The sequence below is a fragment of the Ornithorhynchus anatinus genome, chromosome 16 (genome assembly GCF_004115215.2).
Source record: "Ornithorhynchus anatinus isolate Pmale09 chromosome 16, mOrnAna1.pri.v4, whole genome shotgun sequence".
In the NCBI taxonomy this organism is placed as follows: domain Eukaryota; kingdom Metazoa; phylum Chordata; class Mammalia; order Monotremata; family Ornithorhynchidae; genus Ornithorhynchus; species Ornithorhynchus anatinus.
This window is the reverse complement of record NC_041743.1, coordinates 45,877,868-45,903,375: the sequence shown is the minus strand read 5'-3', so window position 1 is coordinate 45,903,375 and position 25,508 is coordinate 45,877,868. Positions and strand designations below refer to the sequence as shown.

Here is a 25,508-nt window from a genome sequence, read left to right as displayed (position 1 = left end):
AAGAGGCTTTTCCTGACTAAGCCCTCCTTTCCTCTTCTCCCACTCTCTTCTGCGTCGCCCTGACTTGCTCCCTTAATCATCCCCCCTCCCGGCTCCACAGCTGAACTTCTGTACATATCTGTCATTTATTTATTTATATTGTCTGTCTCCCCCTCTAGACTGTAAGTTAGTTGCGGGCAGGGATTGGGTCTCTTTAAGGTTGTAGTGTACTCTCCCAAGCGCTTAGTACAGTGCTCTGCACAGAAAATGCGCTCAATAAGTACGATGGATTGACTGACTTCCTTCTGGAGAGGCTGGTCGCCACCAGGAGGCGATCTCAGCCGAAGTTACAGACGAGACGAAAAGAAACGGGAGGCTGCCCAGAGCCGACAGGGACCCTCCGGCACCCCGGCGGCTCCGGGGTTGGAGGTCCGGAATCGGGGAAGCGGTTACCTCTCCTGGTCGGATCTTGATGAAAAAGCTGCTCCGTTTGTAGGAGATCTTCAGCACCTTGGGCCAGGGGAAGCGGTTGATCCTCAGCTTGTCCTTGTAGACCAGGAGGCCGCTGGAGCAAACGCCCAGCACAATGTCAACGCCCTCCAAGTCCTGCCAAAAACAGCACAGTCAAGGCGGCCGGAAGCCGCAGGGGCCGCAGGGGGAGGGGGAGCTCGCACCACCGCACCCATCAGTGGTACCGTGCGGGCACCCGCCGTGTGCCTGGCGCAGAGCAGGCCATCCGCTTCGGGCCCAGTGCTGTACTGAGCGCCGAAGCCAGTACAATGGACGTAGAAGATATGCTCCCTGAGCCCGAGGGACTTAGACATCTACAGGGGGCTCAGTAGGAAAGATTCCTATGTGAGTCAGTCACAGCTGAAATAGGTGAGGGTGAAAACGGTGGGCAGGAACTGGGGTGTGGGGTCACAGGAGGCCGAGAGGGCACTTGATGCTGACGGAATGCTTCGGGGTGGGGGTGGGCAGGGAGAAGATAGAAGGGTAGGTAACTGGTGCCAGTTACCAGGCTGGGCGCTCGGGTGTGGGGTCTGGAGATCTGGGCCCGACCTACTAGGTGCCCTTAAGCAGGTCATTTAACCTTGCTGGGCCTTGTTTCCTCTTCTGTTAAATGGGAATAAAACCCCTATTCTCTATCCCTCATGGGCACAGGGTGAACAACAAAGTGAGATCACTGATGGGAAACCTCTTGGCCAGAGGTGGAGGATGCTCTGTGCCAATGCTGCCTCCGTCACCACCGGGGCTGCCCCACGCTTGCTGCGGTCCCCATCCCCGTTACCTTCGCCTGGTGAAGGTCGACACCGTACATGGACAGTTTCTTGGCGTTCTCGAGGAACTCCAGGTCAGCCTGGGCCGGAGTCATGGACCTGTGGGAACGAGGGCCGGCGTTTCCACATCCAGCCGGCCTCTTGCAACCACTGCCCCCCTCGCCTGGCCGGCCAGGTGGCACACGGATCCTGCTGCAGGCTGGCCGGGGGGGCCGGACACTGGGGCCCTGAGGGCTTTCTGAGGGGCGCTGGAGCCAGTGACCCTCCCTGCTCTTGCCCCTCTCTCGTCAGCACCGGGGGTGACAACCCTGGAAGACTCTGAAGCTTGTGCCTACTGGAAAGGCCCTGGGACCCCCACACATAGAAACTGATGCTGGAAAAGGGAATCTTGGAGAGGAAAAAACAAAAGGCCACCAGCCATCCACCTCAAAACAGAAAAACAAGAGTCAGGGGCCAGCAGGGTTTCCCTGACATCCCCCGGCCCTGCCACTGTCCCCTCCCAACACACATACACGCAGACCCACACACACACACAGATACAGATCCACAGTTACATGTAGAGTTCATTCATTCATTCAATCATATTTATTGAGCGCTTACTGTGGGCAGACCACTGTACTAAGAGCTTGGGAGTTATTACCCCGCCCTCACCACCATATACACCCAGATACAGATCCACATGCACTCACACCTCCCTCCTCCCGACTGCTGCTGTGGCCCAGGGAAGGCAGAAAACAAGCACTGGGAGGACACAGAGCAATCAGCAGGAGTGTGAGCTGCTGCTGTATCCAACCACTCCGAATTCAGCAATTCTGGAAATTGCCTGCAGGGGCAGCTGAGGCCACAGCCCAGGAATTCCCAGGGGTCCAGACTGAATGGGCCAATTTATCGGAGCAGATGGTGTCCGCCCCAACCGCATGGGACTGAAGCCTCCATCTCAGCTGCCCCGATCCCTTCTTTAGTGGCCACAGCAATGCCGCCACGGCGAGGCAGATATGAGAACCATCCAGCCTCACGTCCCGCTGCGCCCCCTCCTACTCCAAGGGACTACTCCTCCCACCGACGGAGAGTTATGGCAGACCGTTTCGTCTGCGGCAGACGCGAGCGGCACCGGGCAGCCAGGTCAGAGGTGACTCCCGGCACCGGACCTTGACCCCTTCTCCCCGGTCTGACGATACAGGCAGCTGCTCCCCGAGGAGGGCGGCGGCCTCTCCCACAGCCTCCGGACTCCTCCGTCCCCAACATAAAGTCAAGGTCTGGGCCACCTGAGCCGGGGACAGAACCCCTCCCCCTCTCGCGCCCCCCCCCCCCGGCAACCAGGGGCCCGTGGATGGATGGCCTAATGAAGCGGTGACCGTCAGCCTCGCCCGGGACCTCTGGGAGAGGGAGGGGCACTGACGGACTCATTAGCTACCATTCTCCCAGCTGGGAGACGAGACAGTCACTAACAAAGAACGGGGTTGTGGGGAGGGCCATTAGGGACGAGAGAGGAAGAGAGACCAGCTGCTTTGCTCAGTGACCCGTGCAAATCTGGGGAAAGAACTAATCTCCATCCCCTCGGCCCTAGGCCAAAAGGAAGATATGCTCACGGCCGCCACCGGCCCTGCCGAGACCCAAGTCGGATAAAGGGAGCTGGGGCCGACCATGACTTTTCACCCCGCCCGATGAGGACCAAGACGCAGCCAGAGGAGGCTCGGCTCTCAAAAGGGTTTCCCTGGAACGCTCGCCCCGGCTCAAGGCACCGACAGACTTTCACTGGGTCCTGGCTGCCCAGGCTTCCCGGCTCCTAGGGAGTACAGGAAGGGCAGAACAATGGTACCAAAGCTTCTGGGAGATGGTAGGAAGTCCCAAGAGCTCACCAAAGGGAGTTTCCTGACCCCTGACTCCCTCACCCCGATCCACGAGTGACTGAGCCCAAGGACCCAGGTTCAAGGCCCAGCTCTGCCACACCTTGCTGTGTGACTTCGAGCAAACCGCTTAGCTTCTTTTTGCTTGGCCGGTTCATCTGATAGTGGGGAACGCAATCCCTTCCTCTTCCTGACTTCCAGGGCGGTGAGAACAAACCCTGCAAGTCAGCCAGCCAACCAGCCAGTCAGCCGACCAGCAGATTTGAGAGCTGGGGAAAGTGAACCCCCTGTAGCCCCCCAACAATGATAGCTGGCCACTCTTCTTTCCTACTCTGGCTCCCACATTCCCTTTCCCAGGCTCCTGGTGAAGGAGGGCAGCAGAGCCCCATGGGGCTGGGGGGAACGTCCCTGGGGCCACAGGACCACACCCTGCCCTCATGCCCCCTGATCAAGCCCATCTCTCCTCCTGGGATGTGAAGCCTATGAGGGATCCAGGGACTCCAGACTCCTCCACAAGACTTCCCCAGGATGGGGCCGGGCCACCGAGCTGCCGCATCCCAGACAGGGTCTTTTCCCTGAGGATCTCGACGCACCTCGCACAGCAACACTGAGCCCGCCGGGCTCCAGGAAGAAAGGGATAGCCCCTCCTTTCCCTGGTGCCGCAAGTGGGAAGAGGGTCTCACCTGTACGACTTGTGAAGCTCCGACACCTTCTCCTCCAGCTCCTTGGTCTGGTTCGGCGCCAGATGGAAGTCACTGACGTAGTCATCCCCGTGTAGCTCCGGATCAAAGTCGCCCAGCTCCGACTGTACGGTGTAGGAACTCAGCAGGGCGAGTGTGGCGAAGGAGCAGGGCAGCCGCCCTGTGACGATATCCTGCCGCAGCTGGAGACACAGGTAGTACCTGGGTCGGCAGAGGAGGAGAGTGCCTCAGAACCCTGCCCCAAACCGGAAACCCCAGGCTGAACTGGGTGTCCCAGCCAGACTGGGTATCCCAGACCAGTCAGACAAGAGAGTCCTGGCCTGGGAGGTGAAGAAGAGGGGTGGGGGTCCAGGCAGGATGAACACAGCAGGAATGGGTGGCGGGAAAGGAGAGGGATTGCTCAAGCCCTCGCACTTCCGACAACACAGACAAATGAAACTGGGAACGGGGAAAGAAAAGCCAACCATCGTCCAAAAGCAGGAGTTAAGGATCACAGGGTCAGCTTTAGTGAGGTCGCCTGGCCAGGGGTCAGAGTCCACCATGAGGTCCTGGGCCATGGATGTCTCTATAATGGACAGTGGCCCTGTAATTACATTTGGCTCTTTATGGAGATAAAGCCCCAGGATGGTTGGGGCGGGCGGGGGAGACAACCTGAGGAACAGCAGAAGCGGAGGAGGTAGGGCCCAGGTGGCACCGTGGCAGCACCATTCTAGCTAAGGGGGTCAGTGGGCACGAATGCAAGGAAACATTCCAAATGGCATCATGGAGCCAGAGAAAAACCATGTCTCCACACAGAGCGTCCTCACCCAGGCTGAACGGGCACATTGGCCCCGACTCGGCACCTTCGTGAGGTAGGGGTCTATGGGGGACCCACAAGCCCAGCCCCCTGCTAGGAGACTTCGATCCTCTCCTTCCCGAGCCTATGACAGCCCAGCCCCTCAGGACCCACCACCATCTCTGCCTTGGCCCCAGACAAGGCAGAGTGGTGCTGTGGACAAGCGGGAAGGAGTAGGTGGGGCAGGGGCAGCAGCAAACCAGTTGCAGGGCTGAAAAAGTCTTCATTCCCAAAGAGGGCAGGACAAAGAGGGCCAGAGGCACTGTCCACCCTCCCAGTTCAGGCCAGAGAGCCAGCTGCATTAAGATCACAAAGATCCCCAGAGGGGGCAGGGAGGGCAGGGATGGGACGGGGGCAAGAGACAGGCCTCTTGGCTCCTGCCCGCCTGGTGGGCAGTGCAGCCTGGTGGAGGGAGCACAGGACCGGGAGTCAGGTGACCCAGGTTCTAGTTCCTGCTCCACCACAGGTCTGCTGTGTGACCTAGGACAAGTCACTTAACCTCTCTGGGCCTCCGTTTCCTCACCAATTAAATGGAAATAAAAGCCCTCTTCTTGAATCAATGCAATTCAGGTGATGAATCAATGCCATTGTTGTTATTACCATGGCGGGCAGCGGGGCCTTGAGCCAGGCAGGAGGGATCCAGAGCAGATAGGCGGCAGGACCCTCACTCACTTGTCGACTCCTCCTCTGTTCCCTGGTGGCCAATCCCACACACCCACAATTCTCCTCTCTGGGACTGGAGTCACCCCTTTCCAGGTCCAAGCTGCAGAGGGAACTCCCAGTTCTCCCTGGCATCCCCCGGCCTGCCCCTGCCCCCTTACCTTGTTATGTCCTCCGTCAGTTGCGCCGGGTCAGGAGGATAGAACTTCACACTGAAGGTGAAGTTCCACGGGGCCCCTGGAACAAAAGCATATGCTAAACCCACACGCCGGTGCCCGTGAGCTGGAGCATGAGGTGGGGAGGGGAGTCCCAGGAGCAGGGGTTTAGAGCCCTGGGGGGCTCCCCAGAGCTGCCTCCAGCCCCAAATGCCACGCAGCGGGTGGTGTTGAGAGCCGGGCCCAACGCCCCCAGTCCCCGCCCCCATGCTCATGCCCATCGTGGGGAGCCTTGCTTCCCTGAGAGGAAAGACCGACTAGGCCTGTAAGAGGCTGGCTCACTCACCGTGCACCTGCTTTCGGATCTCCTTGGCCGAGTCCAGCCAGGTCTGCAGAAAGAGCAGGAGGGAGTCATTTGGACTGAGCGGGCAACTGGCGGCTGGGAGCTGCAGGGGACTGGCAGGGTCCAGGGAGGTGCGGGAGAGTCTGAGAGGGGAGCCCCAGGAGCCCACAGTTGGAGCCAGAGGCCAGGATCCAGGCCCGCCTGGAAGCCCCCAGATGCCCCCGCCCTCACCAGGCAGACGGGCCCAAGGGTCAGCTGCTTCGCCATCACCCGGAGGTGAGGAGTGAGATGAGACAGGGCAGGGCTCGCCCCACATGGCCCAAGGCCCCGCAGAGCCTCCTCAACCCCACGGCAGGGCAGGGGGCAAGAGAAAGGGGCAAGTGGTCCTGCTCTGGACCTGCCAGTCACGGCTCAGAAGAGCCCCAGACTAGTGGACCAAATTCAAAACTTGCAGTAAAAGCCATCCACTGGCTCATGACTCCTCTGTCCTTGACCGGGCCCCAGGCCTGACTTCCCAGCATAGACTCCTGGCACTGAGGCGCAAAATCAGTGCCCACTGCTCTAGCCCTGCTCCCTTTACAGACACTCAATGCGGCTGGGAGCGTCCCTGCCCAGCCCCCTGCCCAGCCCCCGTCGGCACCCCGCCAGCTGCTGTAACCTGGCCCGGGCTCTGCTGCAGACTGAACCTAGCAGCCGCCGAACGATGCCGAAAAGGGGAGGAGCACAGGGGTCACGGCCAGCCCACGGCGGGAGGCTTTCACTGTGGGACAGTCCAGCTCAACCAGGGGCTGAGGCAGGACTGGGGGTGCTACAGCGGCAGAAAGAGCCCCTAGTCTGATGTTCGGGGTCAGTGCCCACACCCGCCCCAGGATTCTGGACAAAGCCCTTGCTTGGGGAAGTCTGGGGGAGGGGAGGAGGTGAGGGTGATCCCGGGGGCTGTGCCCTCTGACCTTGGATGTGGGAGTGTCCCATATAGCCAGGCCAAAGTAATCCTCTTCTAGGAGGTTGAGGTGGTCACACACCTTCCGGATCAGGTCCTGCCCCTTGGCGTGTTTCTGCAGACAAAGCAGTTTTGGGTGGACCTCACCCATGCCAGCCCCTGGGCATGGCAGATGAGGGCAGGGCAAGTGGGCCCGGTGAGCTTGGGACTAGACATACATCCAGCCCAAGAAGACCCACGCCCGTGGCCAACCCACACCCCCGTCGACCCACCAGGCACTCACCTCCAGCACGCACTCGTAGGTGGTGCCGTCCAGTAGGGAGACGCGGCAATTCATGTTCCGGTGCCGCCGCCCCGCCTTCGGCGGTGGCCTGGAGTCCGCGTCGGCGCCGTCCCGCTGCGCCCCTTCCGTCCGGGAGCTCTCTTCCGGCTCGTCCCCCCCTCGGGCTTCAGAGCCCGGTTCCTCCCTGAGCTCCTCCTGTGCCAGCTGCCCCCAACACGAGCCACCGGTCAGCCCCACCCACCAGACACAGGCGCTGCAGCCTCAGGGACCGATGCTTATGGAGAGCCCACTGCCTGGGCACACGGGAGAACAGAGGGGTGACCAGGCACCAGGGGCAGTCCCGGCCCTCACTGGCCACCACGCTTGCTCTAGAACCCTGCCCTGTCCAAACTACAACCACACACCTAACCGTATAGCCCCTTTCCCACATCCACAACCACACACCTGACCCCACCACCAGAGACATGGTGGGGCTAGTGACGGAGCACAGGTCTGGGAGCCAGAAGACCTCGATCCTAATCCTAAAGGATCTGCCATTTGGCTGCTGGGTAACCTTGGACAAGTCACTCAACTTCTCTGTGTCTCAGTTTCCTCATCTGTAAAATGGGGATAGGATACCTGTTCTTCCTCTCTCAGACTGTGAGCCTCAGATGGGGCAAGGATCGTCTGATCCGATTCTCTTCTATCTACCCCAGTGCACATAATAAGTACTTAAATACCACAATGAATTAATCATGATAATAACCACACCCACACCTCACACACTCGCTCAACTTGACACCAACTCATACGCCCCCTCTCTCCCCACCCCCACATGCCCCAACTCTGTTCCTCCCACTGCCCATCGTGGGGTCCACTGTATTGCCAGACTTCTTATTAATAATAATAATTGTGGCATTTGTTAAGCACTTTCTCTGTGCCAGGCACTTTACTAAGCTCGGAGTAGATAAAAGCAAATCGGGTTGGACACAGTCCCTATCCTGCATAGGGCTCATAGTCTTAATCTCCATTTTACAGATGAGGTAACTGCGGCACAGGGAAATGAAGCACCCAAGACCATAGAGCAGATAAGTGGAGGAGCCAGGATTAGACCCCATGACCTTCTGACCCCCAGGCCCGTGCTCTATCTACTACACCACGCAGCTTCCTCAGGCTGGCTGTAAGTTTAAGGATCAGAGAGGGCCTCTCCAACTGCTCTTGGGGCTCCTAACTGACTTATCTGGAGGGATGGTCAAACAATCTGGAGGAGTCAGACAAGCCAAGGCTGACCGCACACCACGGATCCCACAGCGGGCAAACTCAATCAAAGTTGGGTTGCCCTGGGGGCAGGGCCAGGAAGCCTGGAAGGAACCTGTCTCTCCCCTTAGACGTGGCTCTGCTTTATTTCTGACACCAGAAGCATCCAGAGTTTCCCAGAATACAACTGGGAGGATGGGGAGGGTGAGGGGTATCAGCCCGCTCTTAACATCAGAAATGAAACAAGGTTCAGGTTCTGGAAAAGCTTTCTATTGGTTTCTTTTCTAACAGCACCCAGCTCAGCCCACCTAGGGTCAGAGGTCCATGAGCGGCCTGCTCCCGCCCCCCGCCACCCGGCCCAGACCCCTCCCGGCTCCCGGTCACCTGGGTTTCCAAACTACTGAGCGAGTGCAGGTCCAGCGACGGGTCAGTTTTGAGTTCTGGCTCCGGATCGGCGATGGGAGCCTTCAGGAGTATCTCGCCGTCCAGGCCAGCAGCGACACCCACATCCCCCTGCCCGCTGCCCTCCCCGTTCTCCTGGGCCGACCCTGCAGCAGCCCCACCGTCTGTGGCCTTGTCGTCCGCGGCCTCGCTGTCCGCAGGGCCCTGCGCCTTGGGCCTCCGGAGGAGGGAGGAGAAGAGCCGGGAAAGGCCCCTGCCCTCGGCAGTCCGCCGCCTGCTCAGGGGCTCGGGGGTGGCCGGGCCGTGAGGGGGCTCCGCCGCCACCTGCTGCTGCCCGGACCGGTCATCCCCGCCGCCGGCCGGCCGCGACGCCTCCTCCCGCCGTTCCTCCTCCCCCGCTTTCCGTGGCTGGCGCCGGGGGGTCTCGTTCTCGGCCTCTGGGCTCTTCTCTGTCGTCATGTTGCAACTGGAGTGGGGAGAGAAGGGGGGCTTTAGCAGAATGGGGGACCCACCGCAGCCACCGCCCCCCAGCCCCACCGGTAGTTAAGGTGGAATCCTCACCAGCTCCCAGCTGAAGAGGCAGGTTGGACAGATAATTATCACTGGCATTATGTGCTCTGCGTGCACACTTACTGTTTGCAGAGCACTGTACTAAGCACTTGGGTGAGTACTACCTACTCGCTGTACCTTGACCTCATCTATCCTGTCGCCAACCTCTTGCCCATGTCCTGCCTCTGGCCTAGAACGCCCTCCCTCTTCAGAGCCTACACACAATTACTCTCCCCCACTTCACAGCCTTATCGGAGGTATGTCTCCTCCAAAAGACCTTCCCTGATTAAGCCCTCATTTCCTTTTCTCCCATTCCCTTCTGCATGGCCCTGATTTGCTCCCTTTATTCACTCCCCACTCTCAGCCTCACAGTACTTACATACATATCCATAATTTATTTATTTATATTAATGTCTTTCTCCCCTCTAGACTGTAACCTGGTTGTGGACAGGGAATGGGTCTATTATATTGTTATACTGCACTCTTCCTGTCCAATACAGTACAGTACTGGGTGCTCTGCATACAGTAAGTACTCAACAAATAAGACATTGATTACAATACAACAGAGTCAGTGTGCACATTCCCTGCCCAAAACGAGCTGACGCTGGAGGTGGGTTGGGGGGAGGGGACGGCCACGGGCCCCGATAGACAACAGGGCAGGCCGAATTCTCTAACGGCCGTGGGCAGGGAGGGCAGCTGTGAACCCGCTCCACTAGGGCAGAGTGGATTGGTGACCCGCCCCCGCTGTGCAATCCTAGGCAGACCCACTGGACCCCCACTGGAGGGTCGCCGCTTTCCCTGCCCGCTCCAGGCCGCTTGGGGGTAGGGGAGTGACCTCCTTGCCCCGCGTGTCCCGCTCTGGCTCTGGCCATCAATCACGACAGCCAAGTCTTTCCAGCCCCCTGCCTCTCCCAGACAGGACGCCCATCTGCTAAGAAGCAGCATGGCTTAGTGGCTGGAGCCTGGGCTGGGGAGTCAGTCGAAGTGGATTCTAATCCTGGCTCTGCTGTATGACCTTGGGCAAGTCACATAACTTCTCTGCTCCTCAGTTACCGCATCTGTAAAATGGGGCTTAAGACTGTGAGCCCCATGTGGGACCACCTGATTGCCTTGTATCAGTGCTTAGAACAGTGCTTGGCACAAAGAAAGTGTTTAACAAATACCACCATTATTATTATTATCATTATCATCTGGCGGCAGGGAGAAGGAGAAGACGGCGGCCCACCAGCGACCCCTGAGCTCAGCGACCCGGGCCCAGCAGATGGGAGAGGCGGACCCTGGGCCCCTCCCGGGTTAGATTTCACAGAGGGGAAGTGGGGGCGGGCCGCAGCCGAGCAGGGCCAGCCGACCTCCCGGTCAATAGCATCATTCCCCTGCTCCCATTCCCCGGGGAGAACCGAGGCTGGACGACCTGGCGTCCATTTCCCACAGGCTGACCGTCCCCTTCCGCCTCCTGCACAGCCGTGTTTTCTCACACCGAGCGAGCCCTGTTTGCAGGAGGCGACAACCAGCATCTCTCGGTCCCCTCCCCCCAGGGTTCCCCTCCGCCCCTCACACTTGCACTCCCAGGTTCAAAGCGGCGGCGGGGATGCCCCTTTTGTTACTTTGTTTTGGGCGGCTCACAAGCCAAGCTGTAATTAGGCCCCTCTCGAATAAAGAGCAGTCTGCCACACATAGGCCTGTGTGTACACACAGACACACACACACAGCCGGCGCGTCCCCAAAGCACCGAGATCCGCACACACACACACACACACACAAAGCCGCCCGTTCGGAGAAAGCAGTGCCGCCGTGTGTCTGCCGGCCCCCTCTTCCCCCCACTACCGAGCCCCCCGAACTGCAGCCAGGCTTGAGGACCCCAACCGGACATCAGCCCTGCAAACAGAAGGCGGGGGGTACCGGGCCTCCCTGAGACCCCTTGCGATGCTTCAAGAGGAGGGGGTGTTTGGGGGAAGCAGTGGGGCATAGTGGATAGAGCCTGGGAGTCAGAAGGTCATGGGCTCTAATCCCGACTCCCCCATTTGTCTGCTGTATGACCCTGGGCAAATCCAATTTCTCTGTACCTCAGTTACCTGCTCTGTGAAAAATGGGGGTTGAGTGTGAGCCCAATGTGGGACAGGGATTGTATCCAACCTGATTAACTTGTACACCCTAGCCCTTAGAATAGTGTTTGGCATATAGATAGTGCTTAACAAGTAGCATAAATATTATGGGGGGGTGGGGGGGGTGGGGGCGTGAACTACTGCTCCGTGGGGTCAGTTCTCAGCTTCTTCTCAAATAACCACAGTCCTCCCTCGCTCCCTGCAACATGGCAGGTCCTGGACTGAATTCCTGCGTGGGACCGGGATCGGGACAGGGCCAAGGAGTGGTTCCGAGGTGATGGGGAGAGGAAGATGATCACGGGCAGGATATAGCCGCAGCCCCTCTCTCCAGGCCGGGAAGGGGGTTCGAAGCCGGGGAAGGGGGCCTACCCCAGGGTGAACGCTGAGCCTCTCGGCCCCAGCCACGTGCTCCGGGGTCGGGGGGCAGGGGGCTGGACCCCACTCGCGGGCTCAGGAAACCGAGGTTGCCTGCCCAAGCCGGAGCAGGATTTCGGCATGTCCAGCCGCTGGGCGAGGGGAGGCCGTTCGGGGCGCCCTTGCCTCACCCTCAGGGGTGGCAGGGCAGGCACAGAGAACATGTCCTGGGGTCTTGGGGGGTGGGAGATGCCCGGCACCTGTCCGGCCAGCTCAGCCTCTCCCATAGCGGGGGCGTTAGCCTCCCGGGGAAAGGGAGGGGCCCGGGGGGAAGGGGGGGAGAAATAATAATAATAATGTTGGTATTTGTTAAGTGCTTACTATTTTGTTAATGAAATGTACATCGCCTTGATTCTATTTAGTTGCCATTGTTTTTATGAGATGTTCTTCCCCTTGACTCTATTTATTGCCATTGTTCTTGTCTGTCCATCTCCCCCGATTAGACTGTAAGCCCGGCAAACGGCAGGGACTGTTTCTATCTGTTGCCGACTTGTTCATTCCAAGCGCTTAGTACAGTGCTCTGCACACAGTAAGTGCTCAATAAATACTATTGAATGAATGAATGTGCAGAGCACTGTTCTAAGCGCTGAGGTAAATACAGGGTAATCAGATTGTCCCACATGAGGCTCACAGTTAATCACCATTTCACAGATGAGGTAACTGAGGTCCAGAGAAGTGAAGTGACTTGCCCACAGTCACAAAGCTGATAAGTGGCAGAGCCAGGATTGGAACCCTTGACCTCTGACTCCCAAGCCTGGGCTCTTCCCACTGAGCCACGCTGCTTCTCAGAGAACGTGAGAGAAAGAAAAAGAGAGAAAGAGAAAGGAAGAGAAAGAAAAAGAAAAAGAGAGAAAGTGAGAAAGAAAAAGTGAGAGCAAAAGAAAGAAAAAGTGAGGGAACAAGAGGAAGGGAGAAGGGAAAGGAGGAGGAAGAAAACAAGGAAAAGAAACAAGGGAGGGGGAGCGGGGGAGAGGGCTATCTTTGGGGCCGCCGCCTTCCCGCAGCCCGTCTCTTCCCCAGCCCCGACAAATCAGCCCAGCACCGCGACTCCCTCAACTCCCCCTCCGCACTGTCCACATCCTTCCCGCCGTTCCTGTCGACCCCAAGGGGAAAGCAGGCAGGCCAGCTGGGGTCGGCGAAGTGGGGGGCTTCGCAGGGCCTGACAGATGGGGTTGGCAGGGGGGCAGGTGGCCCCCGCGGGGGGTGGGAAGGAAGAGGGCCAAGGTCAGGCCCGGGGGCTTCTGGGAAGGGCCAACTGATGAGGGCTGGAGGGCGGCTGGGCCGGGAGCAGGGGTGGGGGGGACACGGAGGGAGAGGCCGGCATAAACCGAGCAACTCTGCCTCCCCTCTGACACCCGCAGATCGGTTTCCACGGCCTCGCCACCCCCACGATGGCTCCCACGAAGTCGGACCCTCCGCGGGGACGCAAGGCCCTCCGGGGGTCTCAGCTGGCCAGAGGGGCCCCGATCGTCACCGCCCATTAGCCTTCCCCTCCAGCCTCCTGCGTCCTCCAGCTGCTCCTTCCTCCTCCTCCTCCTCCTCCGCACCGCATCTTCCCCCCCACCCGACCCCTCCCCTGGCCAGGCCCCCTCCAGCCTCAGACGCAAGCCTGGAGCAGGACTCGCTCCCTGCACCCAGGAGATGCGGGGAAAGGCCGCGGGCCCGTCCAAGGTTTCCGCCGGCTCCTCCCTGCAAACGACATTCATTCATTCAGTCGTATTTACTGAGTGCTTACCATGTGGAGAGCACTGTATTATGTATTAAGCACTTGGAAAGTACAGTTCAGCAACAGAGAGACAATCCCTGCCCACAACGGGCTCACAATCTAGAAGCTGAGCAGTTTCCCCTCGAACGGGGGAAACGGGGTGAGGTCCCCACCCCAACTGCAGGTAAGACAAGGCAAATCTCAGGCCAGTGGGGACAGAAGATCCCACTGCGATGGTGGCACAGTATAGAGTCCTCGGGCCAGAACCACATGCCCCACAATTGGGGCCTAGGCCGCCGCAGAGTGGGGCAAAAGAGGGCATCATTGCGAGCAGGCTTCTTCCCAAACTCTACATTCACACTAATCTAATCGGCGCCAACCAGTACCCACTGGGGGCTGAGGGGTGGGGGTGGGGGGCAAAGACTTCCCAACCTTCCTGAAATCCAACAGACGGAAATGTAGCATGAGAAGCGGTGTGGTCTAGGCGATAGAACATCTGCCTGGGAATCAGAAGGCCCAGGTTTCTAATCCTGGCTCTGCCACTTGTCTGATTGCTTTATAACCTTGGACAAGCCACTTAACCTCTCTGTTCCTCAGTTGCCTCATCTGTAAAATGGGGATTAAGACTGTGAACCTCATGTGGGCCATGGACTGTGTCCCACCTAATTAACTTGTATTTACCCCAGCACTTAGTACAGTGCCTGGCATATAGTAAGTGCTTAATAACCAAACTCCTTAACAAAACTCACTATTGTCTTCAAAGCTCTCCATCACCTTGCCCCTTATCTCACCTCATCTCTCTTCTCTCCTTCTACATCCCAGCTCGCACATTCCGCTCCTCTGGTGCTAACCTTCCCACTGGGCCTCAGATCTCGCCTGTCCCACCATCGACCCCTGGCCCACGTCCTACCTCTGGCCTGCTACGCCCTCACTCCTCAAATTTGCCAATCACATTTCCCCCCTTCAAAGCCCTGCTGAAGGCTCACTTCCTCCAAGTGGCCTTCCCAGACTAAGCCCCCACCTTTTCCTCTGCTCCCCCTCCCTTCCAAATCACACGACTCACTCCCTTTGCTCTTCTCCCCAACCCCACAGCACTTATATATATATGCACAGATCTATTATTCTATTTATTTATATTGATGCCTGCTTGTTTTGATGTCTGTCTTCCACCTTCTAGACTGTAAGCCCGGTGGGGGCAGGGATTGTCTCTCTTTATTGCTGAATTGTGTTTTTCAAGCACTTAATAAGCACACAGTAAGCGCTCAATATATATGACTGAAAGAACTGAATGAATAAATGAAATACTATTAAAAAAAAAAAAGCTGTGGGGGTTTAAAGGAAGGTCACCATAAACAAAGCAGTGTGGATGACAACAAGGTTCTCCCTAGGTGGGACAGTAAAGGAATTTTGGAAATGCCATATGAAATGCCTCCAAATCCCTCTGCCTCCGTTTTGGGCTGTAAGAATAATACTAATTACCGTGGTATTTGTTAGGTTCTTCCTGTGGGCCAGTCCCTGTATTAAGCATTAGGGCTGAATTCAGTTCTTATCCCACATGAGGCTCACAATCTAATGGTTAGGGGAAAAAATATTTATCCCCACTTTACAGAGGAGGAAACTGAGGCACAGTTGGGAAGTTAAGTGGCTTGACCAAGGTCACCTAGCAGACGAAGCAGAGCCAGAATTAATTAGGACCAGGTACCCTGATGCCCAGACTCTCTTTGCTATGCCAGGTGGCTTCCCACCACGCTGGGGTGTGTTAAGTGTAAAGTTACTTTCCACAGAGATGTCCAGGAAAGGCCTTTGAAATCTTCTCCTCCAGAGGTCAACAGGCCAGAACTCTTCCCAGAGACACCTAACAGCCAGGACAGGGGGGATGAGAAGTGCCCCCACCCCACCCCCACAAACCCACCAGGGCACCGGCATTCCCTCTCTCACTCCCTTTGGAAGCCTGAGATACGATCTCCTCCGAACTGCTCCAAGGCACGCAGGTCCGGGAAACGCAGGTCATCTCCATCCAGTTCCACTGCCGGCCGCTCGCTAGGCTGCTTCCTGTTTTCCCACCACGAGTGCTGACTCGCAACTGGCCGCCCGCGAGCACCAACGGGGCGCACAACCTCTTAGCGGAGCTCACGGGATAGCGGGAGGGAAGGGGAGTGGGCTTGCAGACCCCTTAAGATGGAGAGACATTCTTCCCTAATAATAATAATGATGGTATTTGTTAAGTGCTTCCTATGTGTCAAGCACTGTTCTAAGAGCTGGGGTATATATGAACTAATCAGCTTGGACACAGTCCAGGTCCCACATGGGGCTCAGAGTCTTAATCCCCATTTTACAGATGGGGTAACTGAGGCACAGAGAAGTGAAGTGACTTGCCCACGGTCACACAAGCAGACAGGTGGCAGAGTTGGGATTAGAACCCAGGTCCTTCTGACTCCCAGGCCTGTGTTCCATCCACTATGCCATGTTGCTTCCCTCCACGCCGGGGTCCGGGACAAACTCTAGGCCAGACACAGACGAGGTCATGGGCCAACTTTGAACCACACATACAGGACCACACCAGGGTCACAGGTGGGTTTCAGGCCCCTTGAAAAATGGCATAACCAGGGATGCTTAAGACCGGGTTCCAAGGGCCAGCCTGCCAATCAATCAATGGTCTTTATTGGGTGCTTAGTGTGTGCAGAACACTGTACTAAGCACTTGGGAGAGAATGATCCCACAGAGCTGGTAGACCAACTCCCCAGCGGCAGGGTCACAGAGCACCAGCTTGCGTGCCACCCCTGCCCACTAGAATCATCCTTCCTTTAAACTGCAAGGTCCTGGAGGGCGAGACCGGGTCCCCCAAAGCCTCAATCACCCTACGGCACCACAGACGGCGCTCTGCACGGCACGGCCGCTCAGATCTGTATTTAGCACAGAGCTTTGCACAAGGTGGGTGCCTAATACATTCCACTACCGCACCTACTCCCACCACTACTATGTAGTTACACAGGGCTCTCGGGTTTCTACCTGAGAGTGAGATTCAACAGCAGGCTCTCCGGGAAAGCCTCGCGCTCTGACAGTAGCCCCGCTCCCAGGAGACTCCACCGAGGTCACCCAGCCAGGGGGGAGGGTCCCGGGGAGCTGGGCCGGGGGGTTTGGGGGGAGGCTGAATACTGTAGAGTAATGGCGTCACCCTTTCAAGTCCACACTCACTCCAGTCCCCGCTCATCCGCCTGCCCGCTACCCAGGCAAGATCAATTCTCCCCAGTCCCCCCACCCGCTCTGAGCTTCCCACCGGCTCGATGGGAGAATGAGGCCCCAACTGCATCCCAGGGATGCCCAGGAATTTCCCTTCAGTGGGTGGGTGGGGGGGTCTCCCAGTGTTTCAAAGGCCCTGCCCAGTTAACAACCTGAGCTTAGGCGGGGGGACCCATTTCACATATTGGGAAACTGAGGCACAGAGGGCAGGACTCACTCTCTCCAAGGCAGCCCCAGAATTAGGCAGCCGCTATGCATGGCTGAGCAGTGTGGCTCAGAGGGGGCCTGTTACCCCCACCTCCTGAGTGGGACCCTCACCCTGAGAAGAGAGGGGTCAGTTTCCCCTCTAATTCCATCACCTATTCACTTGGGTACCCAACCCACTCCTCCCTACACAGCACTGTATACTTGGTTGCTTCCCCCACCTGTAATTTACCGTAGTGTCAGGGAATGTGTTATACTGTTATATTGTACTCTCCAAGCACTTTGTACAGTGCTCTGCACACAGTAAGCATTCCACAAACTCAGTTTGACTGACTCACCAGCTAAATTGTATGCTCCTTGAGGGTGAGAAGCTTGTCTACCAACTCTACCGAGGAGTAGGAACTCAATAAATATCATCGAGTGACTGATTAGGAGGAGGGCAAGGGGCAGCAAGGATTCTGGAGGTGAGGAAGACTGGGCCAGAGAGGGGCTGCCAACCCACTGCCACCCCGCTGAACTCTTCCGGGCCACGGGGCTCCCTGGAGGCCCAGAGAACCACCACCAGACACACCTGGCAGAGGCACAAACCCGCGCTATCCCCGGGCTCAGGTCCACCTGGAGCCCCAGCCGTGTGCCCCCCACAGGGGCAGGTAATTGTGGTCTTTGTTAAACACTTACTATGTTTCAAGCACTGTTCTACACACTGGGGCAGATATAAATTAATTACATTGGACACAGTCCCTGCCCAGCTCACAGTCTAAGTAGGAGGGAGAACAACGATTTAATCTCTATTTAACAGGTGAGGAAACTGAGGCCCAGAGCAGTAAAGCGACTTGCCCAAGGTCCCACAGGAAGCAATTAGCAGAGTCAGGATTAGAATCCAGGTCTCCGGAGTTCCAGGCCTGTGCTCTTTTCACTAGGCCACGCTGCATCTCAAGGGGACCGCGTTGCACCTCCCCGGCCCCCTTTCTTGAGCCCCGTGGGGAATGGATCCGATCTGTGTTCTCTCTGCCCCAGCGATTAGCAGAGTAGAGGTAAGCAATTAATATCATCACATCTAGAGGTCTAGGGTACTCTCCCAAGCACTCTGTACAGTGCTCCAAATGCTGCAGGCGATATTATTGATTGATCGATCACCTTCGAGTTCTCTGTTAGAGAGGAAAGTCTCCAGGAGAGTTTGTCGGTAGGGTCGTCTCCAATTTAATTAGGAGTTTTAAGTGTCTGATCGTGATTGCTTTTAGGCCTGGTCTAGTTTCTTTTGGGTGCTGACCCAATGAGCTACTTCTAAACTGCCTGGGTGAGATGAGATTGTCCTCTTCTACTTTCTTATGGGGTTTGGTGTGGAGGGGAGGGGTAAAGGGGAACGATAAAGCGTTGGAGGGGCTAGAGGAAAGTGTCTTGGTCTTTTTTTTTACGGTATGTGTTAAGCACTTATTATGTGCCAGGCACTGTTCTAAGCGCTGGGGTAGATACACGCTAATCGGATTGGACACATTCCCGGTCCCACATGGGGTGCACAGTCTTAATCCCCGTTTTACAGATGAAGTAAATGAGGCACAGAGAAGTATAGTAACTTGCCCAAGATCACACAACAGACAAGGGGCAGAGCAGGGATTAGAGTCCTTCTGACTCACCGGCCTGTGCTTTAACTACTAGGCCATGCTGCTTCCCGGATACTACTCTTGGGTTGAGTTTTCTGACAACAGCCGGCTTAACGAGTGTTCTAGGGTTCAGCCTCTCCTTTCACAAAAAAGCAAAAATATTCCCCACCCCGCTCCAGAGAGAGAGAACAGATAAACCAAACTCCGTGTGTCTCGGGAGTTTGAAAGGGGGACAGTTGTGTGTGTCTTCACCATCATTAGTGTCTTCCTGGCAACCCAAAAGAAAGCTACAGGGATAGAAATTTCACTACTAACATAAACCAGTTCAACCAACCAATGTTTAACCAACAATAATGCCTTGCTTCCCCTTTTGATCACACCGTTTTTAGCTCAAGTCCCTTTTCTGCCACCAGAATAACCTAGCCAAGATCCCGGTGATGTGAACCTACAGGATTTTGGCCTACCCCTACATTGCTCTTGAGTAACCAAACTCCTCTCTCCTTTCTATAAGAAGGGTTATTAAGTGCACACACATACACACTTGTGCACACTTATCCAGGAAGGTCACCACAGAGACAGATGTTCCCTCACTCTCCATCCATCAGGTCAGTTTAGACTGCTGCCGCACCCCCCACCCCGGCTTCTTACTAGGGTGGCTTGAGACTGTGGAAAGGTCAGGGCTGGCTGGAGAAGTGGGGGTAGAGAATGGACAGGACAGGGAGAGAGGGGACAGCGAAACCTGGCTAACAAATGCAGCAGCTCATCCATCCCTTGCTGACCGGTAGCCAGAGGAAGAGAGTCGGAACCGGAGAAACCCCCGGATTCCTTCGATTTCCCACCGGGTGGTCCAGTTCCTTCCACTGACAAGCTTCCTGCCTCACTGCCGGGGTGACACGTGACCCCGTTCACCCCTGGCCAAACCCCAGATCAGACACCGTTCCTCGGACGGGCCCCCTCCCGCACACCACCACCACCACCACCGGCAATGTCATGGTTTTGCCTCTTCTCCCCCAACCCAGAGGGCCCCGCCCCAGGGCCTAGGCACCGATGCGCCAGCCTTGGGACTCGGGGAGCGAAAGATAGGCCAAGCTCTCGTTCGGTCGCAACAATCCGGCCTCCAGAGCTGGACCGAGGAAGCAGAAGGAAACACGCAGAGGGAATCTGGAAGAGGCCGGGGCAGGTGTGAGGGTCGGGAAACAGAACGGCAAACAATGCCACATCCCCGGGAAGGGGGTCACCGTGACGGCACGGAGAGATCTCACCACTCGGGGCCCCCGGACGAACACCACAGCGGGTGAGGGGACCCCCACATTGGCAACGCAGGGGAGCCGGCGTCCGTCAGGCCGGGGCCGGCCGTGGAAACAAAGGCGCGGCGGCCACCGCCGGACCCCGATTCGTCCACCACCTCCCACGCCGGAGCCCGCTCTTCGCCCGGCTCCCGCCCCGCTCCTAGCAAGGAGAAGGCCCTTCGGTCGCGGCCTCACCGGAGGCGGATGCCAGAGACGGGAAAGTTTGAGGAGAAGCCGAGGGGAGAGGGCGTCCGGGGTCAACCGGGGGCCGATGCCGGGCTGCGAAGGGGAACGCCGGGGGTCGCGAGATGGATCCCTGGAGGAGGGGAGCCCCCTCGACGCTGGGAGCCCGGGGACAGCCAGAGGGCCGCCCAGCAGTCGGGGGGCTGAGGGATGGGGGGCCCTGTTGCCTATAGAAAACTGGTCCAGGCCCCTCCGGCCTCGGGGGGGCTGCAGCCCCACCGGGTCAGCCTCAAGAGGGGTCTTCTACATCCCTGGGATCTGCTCCGGCCTGCTGGTCCCCCTGCCCAGCTTTGGCCTGTGTGTGTGTGTGTCCCCTTCCCCCGGCCTGTCCCCGGCATCCCCCTCCCCGGTGCCCGCACTGCCTCCTCGACGGTGTCCGTCCCTCCAGGGCCCCGGTCCCCGCATCGCGACAGACAAAGAGGCGGCAGCAGCAGGACCGGCCCCCGGGACAGCTCCGCCCGCGCCCCCGGCCCCGCCCCGCGCCTCACCGCCAGCTCGGGGCTCCGCTCCCGCCGGACAAGGAACAATGGCAGCTCGGCTCGGCTCGGCTCGGCTCGGCTCGGCCCGGCTCGGCCCGGCCCGGCCCCCGTGCGGACGCCTCTCGCGCGCTCTCTCTCTCTCTCTCTCTCTCCCTCGCTCGCTCCCGCCCTCGGCGCTGGAAGCCCCGCCCCCCAACATTGTAGTAAGCTCCCATTGGACGGCTCCGGGGGAGGACGGGGGGGCCGGGCCCGCTCCGCCGCCTCCCATTGGCTGAGCCCGGACCCGGGGGGAGCCGAGCAGCGCCCCCCGGCGGGAGGGGGACGGAGGGAAAGCCGGGAGGGGTGTGCGCACGCGCGAGGCGAGCCCCCTTCCAGCCGCCCCACGTGGCCCCACGTGCGGGGTGGGGGGGCGGTCCCCGTCCCTCCGGCTGCTTTGGGGAGTCAGAGATCAGGGGTTCGAATCCCGCCTCTGCCGCTGGTCAGCTGTGTGACTGTGGGCAAGTCACTTCACTTCTCTGGGCCTCAGTGACCTCCTCTGTAAAATGGGGATGAAGACTGTGAGCCCCACGTGGGACAACCTGATTCCCCTGTGTCTACCCCAGCGCTTAGAACAGTGTTCTGCACATAGTAAGCGCTTACCAAAAACTAACATTATTATTCGAATTCCGGTTCTGCCACTTGTCAGCTGTGTGACTGTGGGCAAGTCACTTCACTACTCTGGGCCTCAGTGACCTCATCTGTAAAATGGGGATTAACTGTGAGCCTCACATGGGACCACCTGATGACCCTGTATCTATCCCAGCACTTAGAACAGTGCTCTGCACATAGTAAGCGCTTAACAAATACCAACATTATTATTCTCTCTGCCTCAGTGACCTCATCTGGAAAATGGAGATTAAAACTGTGAGGTCCACGTGAGACAACTTGATCACCTTGTATCCCCCCAGCGCTTAGAACAGTGCTTTGCACATAGTAAGTGCTTATCAAATACCATCATGATCATCATTCTCCACCCTGTGGCCCAGGCCCGCCCCGAGGGGCTTCTCCATCCAGTCATTCAACGGTACAGATTGAGCGTTTACTGTATGCAGAGCAATGTGCCGAGCGTCGGAGAGGTACAATTCGGCAACAGATCGATAATTATAATAATAATGTTGGTATTTGTTAAGCGCTTACTATGTGCCGAGCACTGTTCTAAGCGCTGGGGTAGATACAGGGTAATCAGGTTGTCCCACATGAGGTTCACAGTCTTCATCCCCATTTGACAGATGAGGGAACTGAGGCACCGACAAGTGAAGTGACTTGCCCAAAGTCCCACAGCAGACAAGTGGCGGGGCCAGGGTTAGAACCCACGGCCTCTGACTCCTAAGCCCCTGCTCTTTCCACTGAGCCACGCTGCTTCTCTGCTTTGCTGCTTTTGTTGATTGATAGAGACCATCGCTACCCAACAACCGGTTCACAATCCCAGTGCTTAGAACAGTGCTTTGCACTTAGTAAGCGCTTAACAAATGCCATTGTTATTATCATTATTAGAAGGGAGGAGGCAGACAATAAAACAAGTAGACAGGCATCAATACCATCAAAATAGATAAATAGAATTATAGATGTATACACATCATTAATAAAATAGAGTCATAAACATGTACAAATATACACAAGTGCTGTGGAGAGGGGAAGGGGGTGGAGCAGAGGAAGGGAGTAAGGGTGATAAGGAGGGGAAGGTGGACGCGCACTGCAAAGGGCAGGAGGGCAGGGAGGTGTCTTGACCCAGTCCTGCTAAACCTCCGCCCAGCCCCGGCTAGCCCCTTTCACATGACTCAGGGCCTCAGTGTCCACATCTGTAAAATGCTTGGAACAGTTATGAGCCACTGAACTGAGCCCCGGGTGCAAAGAAGACTCAAAGCGACTTTACCAGCCTCGTTGGAACTTAAGTTCTTCGTTCTTAACCACCCCCACTCAAACACAGAACCAAGAATGGATGTTCCAAGCTCCACCCCAACCTCCCTGCCCTCTGAACGGCTCCTCGCCTGGCTCTGCCTCCTCCCGCCCCAATTCCCCAAGTATCGACAGCAGCCGGGATGCTGCGGAGAGGGAGCAGTTGAACAGGGGTCGGGAGGTGATAGACTGCAGAGCTAAGGGGTCGGAGAGACCCAGCTTCCCCACTGGAAAGCTCTCGAATCTGGTGAGAGTCTGGGGGAATCGAGTCTGGCCCAGACAACCGTGGGGGAGACCATGGCTTCACCCACTGCTGGAACCCGGGGAGGCTCTGTACCCCGACCGCCCCCACGGAACTGGGACCTATGTCTGGATGATGGGACTTGGGGAGATGTACAGACCTGAACAGATCCCCTTGCTTGCCCACTCCTTCCCACCAGCCCCATCCCTTCGCTGGGTCCCATTCAGGGTCGCAGCGCAGACTCACCCAGCCGGACTCTGGGGCAGATCCTAGAAAACTCCCAGCAGCCTCTGTTGAGGTCCAGGCCACAGAGGAGGAGGAGGAGAAGGAAGAGGAGGAGGAGGAGGTCACTGCCTACCAGCTGAGTCCCCTCTCCACAGGTCGACTGCTGGAGGGATGGGTGAGAGGGCTCCCGGGAGCCAGATTTAAAGAGAACACTCACGGACTCTAGGCCCCATTCCAGCAAAAACGGACAGGGTCTGGGGAGGGGGCGGACAGTGAGAACTGCCCACGGGAGAGGAGAGGTTGCGAGCGGAGAGCAGAGATACAGAGGGAAAGGAGCGAGGGTGGGAGGAAGCACCAGATAAGGGCTGGGCAGGTTTCTGAAGCAGAACCTCAGCCAGGAAATCTGGGTCACTCAAGGATTACTGCCCAGCTGCCCACAGCTCCTTCCTCCGGCTGTCAGGGCAGGAGGATGAGCAGGACCTGAGCTGCCAGGGGCCGGGGGAGGGATGAGAGGCGGGAAAAGGCCCTCATGGCCAAGGGGGCAGCATGGACTGGGTGAGGAAAGGCCCATAGGCATAGGCTCAGATCTGCCCAGGAAATCCAAGCTTCTATCATTGGAGCTGGAGGCTGCCAGTTCAGAACAAATGGCAGGAAACACTTCTCCTCCTAAGCCGAAGATGAACTCGGGGATCGTGCCCATGGGGAGCTGGGCAGATGGAATCAGCAGCAGGTCCACAGGGATTTGGAGAGTACTGTGGATGGGCATCCATGCTGGGTAGATGGGCGGGGGCCGGAGGGGCAGTCATGGGTGTTGAATGGTTAGCGCTGGGACACTGGGAGGAAAAATCAGGGATGGAGAGGGGAGAGTCAGGGATGTTGGATGGTCGATCTGAAACTAGGAGGTTGGCTGTCTAGGAGGCAAACCGGTATACGGTTCCTCTCATTGTTGTGGCACTTCGAAGAGGCGGAGTCCATGCTCAGGACTGAGATGAAGCCAGGTCGGGGAAGAGCCCAACCCCTGTCCAGTGGGAAGACTGGGGAAGCATCCTGTTGCCTATGCTCATCGGGACACTGCCAGACCAGGGAGAGGGCGAGAGGACACCCCTCCTCTACTTGGACCCCCGCAACCCTAAACTGCCCCCCTGGGAGTTCAGCTTTGCACACTGGAGGCAGACTCCTCTGTCATCCCACACCAAACAAACCCACAATCAAAAACACCCATTCCAAGTAGACCCAGCCACCATGGCCAGCCCACTGCTCCCACCAGCTCAGCCAATCCCTTCCCCCAGTTGACTCTGCTCCATCCCGGGCATGGCCCCCCTCCCTCCCCAAGCCCCTCTTGTCCCCAGGCTCTCTGCTGCCTTCCCGGTTCAGATCCCACCCCCAGCACCCAACCCTGCAGCCTATTTCCCTATGGCTATCACCACCACCTGTCCACCTCCTGCAGTCTCGACCCACACCCGGCTGACAGGGGGAATGTCTCCCTTCTTCACCCGCTCCCTCTCTGGCAGGGTCCCACTGAGACCGAGTCACCCGCTCGCCACCGTGGGCAGGATGGGGATATGCACTCAGACCCGTAGAGACCCCGCTGCTTGCCCTGCTTCCGGCCTGGCTGCATGGCTGCTCAGGGCAGTCACCTCCCGCCTCCACCCTGGCGTCCACACTCAGAGGTGGCATGGTCCAAGGGATTATGGCCCGGGCTAGTCCACTAGGTAGCTCGGGGACCCAGGTTCCTTTCTGCCACCAAAGAAAACAGGCCTTCTTGCAGCTGCCCCACCCATGGTGTTTCTGTGCTAATTATGGTAATGAGGTCATTAAGGTTTGGGCACCCTCCCGGGGAACAGCCTGGACAGGAAATTCTGCATCTACCGCTCGGTGTTGGAGAAGACACACCGGAGACTCCCACCGGCCAGCCTGAGGTACCACCCAGGACCACTGTCCCCTTGCCGCTCACTCCGGGGGTAAACCAAGACCCACCTCCCCCTACCCACTGTAGTGCAACAAGCTTGTTGGCTCCCCATGAAGGCCTGGATAGGTGGTTATTTAGTTGCCATTGTTTTTACGATACGTTCTTCCCCTTGACTCTATTTATTGCCACTGTTCTTGTCTGTCTCCTCCGATTAGACTGTAAGCCCATCAAAGGACAGGGACTGTCTCTATCTGTTGCCGACTTGTTCATTCCAAGCACTTAGTACAGTGCTCTGCACATAGTAAGTGCTCAATAAATACTATTGAATGAATGGTCAGATGCCTGCCCGCTGGCCAACTGGATCTCAGAGCGTGGGGCAGTTGGAGCAAACTTCAAGTTGTTGTTCCCCGAATCCCCCTTTGTAACAAGGGGTGGAAACTCATTTTCCAACATTGGTGGGGGTGAGCATGGAAACTACAGTCGGAAACTCCATCAGTTCCGGGGGGGTTTGGGCAGATCCGTGGCTGTGCCGGCCCAGGGGAGAAGTGAGGGACAGAGGCCTGCCCAGACCCCAGGCTGGAGTTCAGCCCACCCCCAGCAATGAAACAAAAAGTGTCAGTCATCCCAAGACACAATCCCCAATAGCCCCAGTCTCCTGCTCACCCAAAGGGGTTGGGCTCTGGTCTTTCTGAGCACCACTGGGATCTGCCTGTA

General features: G+C 57.7%; 1 protein-coding gene across 1 annotated transcript in view; it reads right to left on the bottom strand.

Annotated features, from left to right (window-relative positions):
* Positions 1 to 20,574, bottom strand: part of EPB41 (erythrocyte membrane protein band 4.1) — a 39,573-nt gene extending 18,999 nt beyond the window's left edge. The window contains 9 exon segments of the mRNA XM_029080534.1: positions 433 to 585; positions 1,268 to 1,355; positions 3,787 to 4,005; positions 5,461 to 5,536; positions 5,801 to 5,843; positions 6,748 to 6,852; positions 7,021 to 7,224; positions 8,641 to 9,124; positions 20,494 to 20,574. Coding sequence (XP_028936367.1) covers positions 433 to 585; positions 1,268 to 1,355; positions 3,787 to 4,005; positions 5,461 to 5,536; positions 5,801 to 5,843; positions 6,748 to 6,852; positions 7,021 to 7,224; positions 8,641 to 9,117 — 1,365 coding nt within the window. The 5' untranslated portion in view covers positions 9,118 to 9,124; positions 20,494 to 20,574.
* Positions 20,575 to 25,508: the final 4,934 nt, after the last annotated feature.